Raw genomic sequence first — 9,750 nt, 5'->3', positions numbered from 1 at the left:
GCTCTCTCTCTTTCGAATTCTAAGTGTTCTTCTAACTTGAACGATATAGTATTATTTTTGATTCTTGAAATTTTGTACTTGATTGTTATTCATTTCCCTCATTCAATGTTTGATAAAATACTGAAAGGAATACTTCAGTTTCTTTGGGAGTCACCCTTGCACTGCCACTGCACGATATCCAATTGTACGCTAATAGAATCTACGACTAAAAACAACAAATATTCTGTTTTACCCGACTTCGATCAGACGTTTTGTTCTTGAGTTACAGTTGCTTTTACAGTTATAGCTGGTTTTGAAAAGTGATTATACTCTTTACCTGATCTCTGCCAATAGCAATTGTATTAATGTTGAATACAATACTGGTAGACAGAAGATTTTTTTTTTCTTTTAATATTTATAATGTGATATTTCGCAGGCCCCCATTTATAAGGGCGCACTGTACCCTTCACAGGGTTTTTACCAACAGTTATTATATGAATTTACTATGCAGAACTGGTATACAGAACAACAAAAGCTACTTATCTATAAGTGATGTTTCGCAGGGCGCACTTGTCCCCTTCATGGGTTCTTTATCAACAGAAATAGCATGTATTTATTCTACAGAACTGTGCTATACAGAAGAATAAATAAAACCGTTTATCTTTGATGTGCTTTCGCAAGAGCGCACTGTATTTATCACGGGTTCTTTACCAATAACAACTGTAAAAACTTTATATATATAAAACTTGTGGGTTCTTTCCCAATGACAACTGTAAAAACTTGTATATAAAAAAAACTTGTACCTTTATTTATAATGTGATGTTTAGAAGGGCGCACCGGGACGTGTGTACGGGCCTGTCTACACTCCGTGGAAGCATGAATCCTTTATCATCCAGGAAACCAGATTTTGATTTCATTTGTCTTTTTTTTTTTTTTTTTTTTTTTAATCATATTTTAGGACCTTTTCGTATATGGCAATTACATATGTACTTGACTGCAACGGCAAATAGTCAATATCTCTGCTTTAATTGGTGATGTTACTCTGTAGCAGAATGGAGGGAAAATAGATTTTCCTGTAAACACAGATCTGAGGGACATAAGATCTAAGTTTTTTTTCGTCTAGGTTTCTATGACCAGAAGTATACAAGGCACAAACACATGAGTGACATGACATGTGATATCACCACACTAGTATGGCAAGGACATCAAGTACTAGTACACAGTCTTTAAGAATCTTCAGAATAGTCAGCCAGAATACTACTGTTCGTTGCAAACGATGAAGAAGGTGGTGAATATCAGTCCACTTCAAGTGACGGAAATGTGTGCCACATCTTACCGAATTGCTGTTCATATGTCCTCCCTATTGTTTGTGGCTCAGGATGACACCTTCCTGACACTTGCTTGAGTTCTAGTTCATACGTACTTGCCCATGTTTTGTCGACAAGAAGGATGCAATTCAGTATGGTGTGTCCTTCTTGCTGAAATCTGATCAGATTAATGCGACATGTTTCGTAGCGTGTCTACTACTGTGCCTCAGTTAAGTAATTTAGCACCCGCTTAACTCTCATAAATTGGGATCTACAGAAATGTTCAGCAGGTGTATATCTATCTTGACAATGAGGTTTACGGTTGACACAAGAATTCATGTTTGGATAAATTCACCATTGTCCATCGCATGTACTCACTTAAGTACTGCTCGGTGACCATGACCTATACATTTTTGTTTCGGGCCCAGGGCGTCTGCTGCGATGCAGACCGGCAGTGGATACTGTCCAGTTGAAGACCTTCACCCAACTAGGCACTGATATGACAGGGCACGTGCCCCTATTGCTTCTTATAGCTGTTCATGACATTCCCGTTCATTTTTGCATCGAAGAACTGCTACTTTGACCTAGCATGTAGTTTGTAGTTCGTCAATTTCATTCCCAAATACTGTCACTCAGCGACTGAACTTGAGTGTGTGCTTACGCCCACCGCTTTGCACACACAGACGCACACACACACTACCTGGTGGTAACATTGTATTACATGAATGGCCACTTTGTTTCAGACGTGTACTTGGGTAACCCGGAATTGATGACCTGTAACGATGCTTCCAAGAAAACATGCCTTTTCTCAGTGTACTGTCCCAGGTGTCAAGGCATGTCATTTTCTGACCCTTATGGACGTCTGTAAAGTTTTTTCTGGCCCACCGACCTCTTACTTCTCAGAATTTCAGCTTGCATGCGCCACACCATATACTGTACTGCGTGAAATGCTGAACCTATTCAACAATGTTCGAAGATGGATTCGCCAATGATTACGATTTGCCACTTCAATGCCAGCGACATTCTGTTCATTTAATGCTGTTTTACTGGATGCTCTACGTAACAAGTCCACAAAGTTTATAGGGCTTTCTACAAAGAAGTTGTATCATTTCGCGATGTTTCTACGGTCCATACAGGCTTCCCTACACGCGCCCACCATTTCTCTGTAAATTTCACTCAGGTTTTGGCCTTTTCCCCCACAAAAAAACTACTGCTATCGATCTCCTCTTCACAAATAGACGACTGTAACATACGCACCATCTTCACTCAGTAGTACAGTCTTTTCCGAGGGAAAAGGTGAGTTTTGATGAATTTTCTAGACACTCAAGAAAAGTTTGGTCATAGGCGGTATTGTGGTTCGTGTGTTCGGCTATGGGTAAATAGGGAAGCTGAATAGTACAGTGAATATTGGTGATCGTTGATGCGTTTAGATAAATAATTTTGGGTTTTTCTGATATAGAATACTCATTTAGTACTTTCAGTGTATTTATTTTAAACAGTCATTAATCCATCTTTATCTTGTATTTTGCAATTATTTTAACTCCACAGAAATTAGAACAGTAATTCTTTTCATCCTTACCCGAATTATCAACTTACCCAAAGAAATGGATTGTATTTCACAAGTGTAAAAAACAAAAGTATTTTCAATATAAAATAGAGAAGACGAATGAATATTTTAATTATACTGTACTGTAATATATATAAACAAGTAACGGGAAATATGTTGTGTTTCAGTTCAGCTAATGCGAAGAAGTGGGAAGTAGAATTAGCAACTCTGAAAAATAACAATGTGCGACTTACAAGTGCTTTACAGGAAAGCACGGCAAACGTAGAAGAGTGGAAAAGGCAGCTACAGTCATACAAAGAAGAAAATCAGCGAATGAAAACGAAATATATTGAACTGGAAGCAGCTAAAGGTAAGAGAACTACTGAAAATTACACTAAACATAAATGGATTGTGTAGATAGTTACCAAAATAACGGAAAACCATGTACTGCAATACATAATGCATGTACTGCACACTTTGTGAGTTAGTAACACTGAACATTTGTGCACTGAAACTATCTTACGTTAATGTGTGCTAGATCATAGGAACTAATATACAAGGTGCAATGTAGTAGGGATTCATGTGTGGAAAAGCTATAAACATCGGCTATATAATGGGAGATCTCTCCGATTGTCAAAAAGGATGAATAGGGGTGGTGCAGTTGGTAGAAAACGTGTACCCAATACTACTACAGGAAAGCACGGCAAACGTAGAAGAGTGGAAAAGGCAGCTACAGTCATACAAAGAAGAAAATCAGCGAATGAAAACTATGTTGTCTGCAACAGTCACTGACTTCCGTTATTTTGGTAACTATAATTATACTGAGGGTAATGTAAAATTAGATGACTTCCGTTTCCAGGTTCGAGAAAACAATTCCAGGTTAGACTAACGATTATGCCAAACGTTTCTACTAGATGGGATAAAGGGTGCAAGGAGGAGAGCACGACTCACAAATTCGATTTAAATATGTTCCGGTTTTCGGAAATGTCATTTAGACTCGATGTCATGAGAAAAGGATCCAAAACTCTAGTGAATTGTGAGTTACTCCATCGAGTTTTCTGAGCCAGGAGGCAGAATATTGTAATTTTTCACAGACACTGTATCATTTCCGTTAGCCATATTTGTTTTCGTGGGAAGAACGAACATTTCTTGTACTTGACAACATATATAAACCTATTTTTACAGTTGAACAGAAATTCCAAACACGACTGCAAGGAACACTAAAAGCTTCATAAATGAACATTTTTGCCCCGTATTTGTTTGGCTTTAAGTTAAATTAGTCAGTTGTACCCAAAAGTTTATGATTGTGCCATCTATGATTGACACATAAGACCAGATTCGAAGACTTTCTAGATAGTGGAACTCTAATATTTGTATTTTTTTCACAATATATTGTTTATATTTTTATTAAAGAAAATACAATTTATATACAGGCTGTCTCAAAAGTCCCCTGACATGGTTTTTCCTCTTACATTTTGTTGTAACTGATAATAAGAGAGTTACCCTGTCTCCAAGTATGATGTTTTCAATCTAAAATGAAGGATTTTTTTTTTTTTTTTTAAATCGGACGAGCCGTTTGGACTGTACACTCTTTATGTGCCCAATGTTGAATGAAAATGCAACGTTGCTATTTACCTGCACCCACAAAATAAGTGAGTAAAGTTAGTCTTTTACACTAACATGTCGATGGCCAGCCCCCATTTCAAACATGCCTCCATTCACCATACTCTTACAAAATTTATCATAGCTTGTTTCCTTGTTCTATACATGATGTGGACTCCATAGCGGAAAGTACAGTGTGTGTGCTTTGGCTAACATAATTTAAATCCGTTACATGTGTTCAGCGGCATGTAAGGGTGGAAAGGGATGTGTAACTTCCCACACAAAACCATTTACGAGTGGGATAGAACTGTAAGAGAAACCAGAAGTTTACTGTCTCGCAAGATCCTTTGAATATTTTCTTCCCTGAACATGTGTAATGGATTTAAATTCTGCTAACCAAAACACAGATACTGAACTTTTCCGTTGTGTGGTTTACATCATGAATACCAAAGCAAGGAAAAAGGCTCCGATACCAACAATGAAAGATGTTTCGGCATGTAAAGTGCACCGTGGTGGTTGTAGTGTTGCCAACCTGGTCATAAAAACTTGAAAATATTTCCTTTCGAATGAACATTTGCCTGAAAGTATTGTCGCAGTGTGTTGTTTTTGCATACCAATAGCCCGGACACCCTGTAAATGGAGCAAATCTGTTGAACGTTAAGAAATGCAATGTGTATTTGTACGTAATAAAAATTTCATAAAAGCAATGAAAGGCGATTTTTTTCTGCGATCGAGGAACTCATTACTAATTATTTTTGTGTCTTTGCATTTTACGAAATAAATCGAAACGGATTATAATATGTTTTCCTTTATTTTATCCTTCATCTTTACATTTCACCATCTAGACAGAAGGAGATATTTTGTATGTAATTATGAAGAGGAGATGAATTATGAAATGATGAACATATACGTCCTAGGAGGAAAAAACTTGCAACTAATACATCTTGTTCATCACCCTAAGGATCTACAGATTTTTGGTTTTCTTTGATTTGAGTTTAGCGTTCTTTTCAACACCGAGGCTATGTGAGACGTGGACTTACAGCTTATGAGCTCCCATTCCGCGCCAAAGGTATGTATGCTAACTATGTAACCACGAGGAAGCTCATGGTTTACAGACACAAACAAATGCAAATTCTCTGTGGAACGATACTGCATAGAAATCGGAGTTTTTGAAGATAGTTATATAAACGTTTTTCTACTGATTTTTTAAAAATTATTTTACTGATTTTTCTTGTTCTTTCAACATTTCTGGAAATCAGTTATATAAACGTTCTTGTACTGATTTTTTTCGTTTATTTTACTTTTTTTCTTTCAGTGTTTCTGGAAATCAAAATAAATTCTTACAGTGTAGAAAACAGTATTTCCCATGCAAGAAAAAACTCTCTGTTGCTTCCCCATTTTCTGCATCTCACCCTCGTAGACTATGACTGGACTACTATAGTCAAACTTAAAGCTTGTACAGTCACGAACATTAATAAATGGAGGCTGAAGCCATTACTTTTTATGGCTCCAACCTCCATTTATTAATGTTCGTGACTGTACCTCTCTTGATCCTCAGTTTCAAAGACAACATTGTGTCCTTGGGCTTTCTCGGGATACTCCCGTTCCCTCCCACATTCTTACTCCTCAGATTCTTGTATCATCATTCACTTGCCTTACTCATCCGTCTCTCTTAGTCTAGAAGGTATAATCGGTGGTCGTTAAACTGAAAGATTTTATTTCATTTCTCAATTTCAAAGAAGTATGATAAGTGGCCAAATAACGTAAGTCTAATCCTAAACATCTGTGTTCCTATTTGGATATCAGTTGCCGGAGCAGTTTGAGATATAAGGTTGCTTTAAACAGCATTGTGATCTTTATGCCTGTTAAAAACTATCTCTGTGTTTGGATACGATACTTATCTAACAAGAAATGTGCCTGACCTCGAACGCTAAGAACCGTACGAAAAAGTGTTTAGAATATAAATCTCTCATCCCAGAAGCAAGGGTATGAGCCACTCGCATGCAAAACTGTGCGTTTTACTACGAGAGACATTCGAACGATCACCTATCCAATATCTAAGAGAGGAACTTTGTTAATGCGAAAAAGCAAAATACCGATATAATAGGACCAAAAACACACATATTGTAATGTCGTGACTGATTACTATATTTCCCTCTGCTTAAAATAATTACACTATTTGAACAACAAACCTTTTCCACTGACCTAATAGTGTTGCCTCACTATTCAGTTCTCAAAGAGCAAAGTGGAACAGAACAAAATGCACATCTGACTAAAGACACTTTTTCACATTCAATAACACTTCTGCATTCAAGCACTCCAATATCAAACGCCACACTAATTACACTTTCAAGCGATGATATTGGTATATCAAGATCATAACCTTCCTTTTGCCAAGCATATTGTAACGTAGGCTTGTATTTCGATGAGAAAGTTGATTATATAGCACAGAGTGATGTTGGATGATGAAATTACGATCATGTAACTTGTGGTCTCTTACATTGTAGTATTACAAAATCAGCGATTCTTCTCACGTAAACTTATATTGCGTAAAGAAGTACACATCAAGAGGTTGGCAAAATTTTGGTGTCTTTGGTTGCAATATCTTGAGCGTAACATCCTTGTTTGAAAAACTTTCATCTAATAGAGTATGATCTTTATGGCCTGACCAGGAATCACACAGCAGTAGGTTTTTCTCATCGTCACTTTAGATGTTCACCAAGGACGGTAGTTAGAAAACTTTTCGGATGCTCTTTCGTCATTTTCCTGCTTTTGCTTGCCTTCACATGAATGTTTCGTGGACGTTGTTGCTTCAAATCTCTTTGAAACATTTGGGCGAAAAATGTCTTGAGAGTCTTGAAGACAGATATAGAGCTTGTTAGCTAATTCGCTATTTATTGATAACGCCACATCAATTGTATAGCTATGCACAGACTGCAACGCACCAGCTGTAGTTTTCTCGCCTCTATGAGATAGTCTTGACAATGAAGATACTTCATAAGTAAATTGACTTTGGTCACTGTTCCAAACATTTTCTTTGTCCATACTCTGATCTGTTACATATTTGTTTACTTCCTCCACAAACCCTTGTGCCTTCTGACGAACACTACGATTTTCTTGTATGTCCTTACGTGTGACGAACGTAGTAATGTGCGTGGAAGAAATGTCATATTCAGGCTTAAGTTTGTTGATAAAAATAATAGAAGCTGTGAAATTGCCTAGGCGAACCTCTTTAGACGCTTCTAGTGCCCACATTTGCAGATGCTAATAGTGAACAGCAGATCCATACGCTCTTGCGCTATCAAATTGTGACAGCCTATTTCTCTTGAAGTGAGCTCGATCTTTCCTTTTGCTAGTCATATAATCTAATATTATCTTGCAATTTGATTTACCTCGAATGCACTTATAGAGCCTTATAAATTTACTATAGGACTTGAAGCCACGATTGTAGTAGTCTTCATAAATGTTTTCCAGTATGTTATAATTGTTTGGCCTTTGACATTTTGGGTGGAGATGGTTCGTACTCACTTTCACTTGAAGATTCCTGTTGCTCTGGTGACGAGTCTTGCAATGCTGGACAGGCCAACTTCAGGTACAGGCTCTGCCTGTCCTTCAAAATCAGTATACCTATCCAGTATATCTTAATGCATTTCTGTGTCATCCCCATTGTATCGCGAATTTCATGTCCTCGACTCCGATTACATTTCCATATTCAGCACGCACAACTTTACCTATAATAGTTTGACAACATTCATGGAATTAATTCGTCTCATGATACCGATGTACTCTCTGTTTACACATTAACCCACAACCGAACACTCCAAAAGACAGCCTTCTACTGCAGCTGTTCTATTCACAGAAGTAGAGTTCGTAATTGTTTGTGCACGTAATTGTTCGTGCACGTACAACATTGTTATAAGTAATTGTTCGTGCACGTACAACATGCCACCGGCGAATGGCGTTAGCAAACAACAGCTGCGTTTTGTATGAATTTACATCCCTCTTGACTTACTTCCTATTTATTGGAAATATATCATATTATGGCTATATATAGTATTCGACACTAAGGTACTTCTGATGTGCGTTTACTCGTTTATCCCATTTTCTTTATTACTGTACAAGGAGCCTCCAAAGTTTGCATGTTTCATACTGTAGCGCTCTTAGTTTGTAACGGTGATTAATGTAGTGGTACTGTAAGTTTTCGTTCAATATGCAGATTTGAAATATATAATAATCCGACGTAGTGCCATTTAAAATAAAATACAAATTTATGTTGAGTTAGCAACAATATTAAGTTGGTGATATTGCAGAGCATATCAAACAATATCCTTAATGACCCTGCAAAATTTTAGCGTTTTCGATCTATTAGTTTTAAAGGACGTTTCAAGATACGAGTGTAGATATATATATTTTAAAGTCGGAGACCAAACCATGAACAACATAATTCGTATCAAGTTATTTATAAGTATTCCTTCAATTTTGTAATATATGTACATAGTTTCAAACAATTTCAGCATATGAAATACTTCTTACAAACGTTGAAGCAAGAGATCAGAGTTCAAATTATGATATTAATAAATATTCAGGCATATATAATTCATATAAATAAAAATCTTTCGTTCTTCTGTACCAATATAGAAGTGAGTTGCGACATTTTCTCCATAAATCGGCTCCAATAGACACATCTCCTTCATGTTTTAAACGTAGTATCCTATCGTCAATCGAGCATCATTGTAAAAATGCTAAGTAATGAGAAGATAGACCTACATATGCATATTCTCATGGGAACATTCATATGTTCGAAATCTTATCAGACACAAATGTTCACAGAATAAATTGAATTTAATAAAATTCCATACTACAATGCGCATACGTATTTCAGAAAGATTTTTACAAAAAGTACCTTAAATAAATACAACTATATGCATGCAAAATGTCGACACGCAAACCCACGTTGTTTCTACATCGTTAACTGGTTGCACAATGGCAGCTCTCTACTTTCCGCGCGAGCTTGTTGCTGTAGTTTTTATGCACGCATCATCTGCAAGTGTAACACCATTGGCTATTACTATTCAAGCATCTAGCAGCGACCAGTGGAGGATCTACTGAACCTGAACGTTCATACAGTCTTAGAGATAATTGAGAACAATACACTATTGCCCATACCAATAAAGAAAATTGAAAAAAATCGTTCACTGCACAAAAATTATTCCAATATACAGCAAGTTATCCCAATGAACCAATTTCAGTAAAATAAAAGTAATGTTCCACAAAACATAAAATAAAACGATCCATAAAACATCGTGAGGTACAGCT

The 9,750-nt window shown here is 36.7% G+C and overlaps 1 protein-coding gene across 8 annotated transcripts in view; it reads left to right on the top strand.

The window, feature by feature from the left end:
• Positions 1-9,750, top strand: part of homer (protein) — a 444,718-nt gene that overhangs the window by 364,837 nt on the left and 70,131 nt on the right. For all 8 annotated transcript variants that reach the window (XM_081748567.1, XM_081748571.1, XM_081748572.1 and 5 more), the window contains one exon: positions 3,021-3,202. In XM_081748567.1, the coding sequence (XP_081604693.1) occupies positions 3,021-3,202 (182 nt within the window). The remainder of the gene's footprint in view (positions 1-3,020; positions 3,203-9,750) is intronic.

Source organism: Thermobia domestica, chromosome 2 (genome assembly GCF_964235325.1).
Source record: "Thermobia domestica chromosome 2, izTheDome1.hap1.1, whole genome shotgun sequence".
Taxonomy (NCBI): Eukaryota; Metazoa; Arthropoda; class Insecta; order Zygentoma; family Lepismatidae; genus Thermobia; species Thermobia domestica.
Note: the sequence above shows the minus strand (reverse complement) of the source record. Positions and strands in the feature narration are given on the sequence as shown.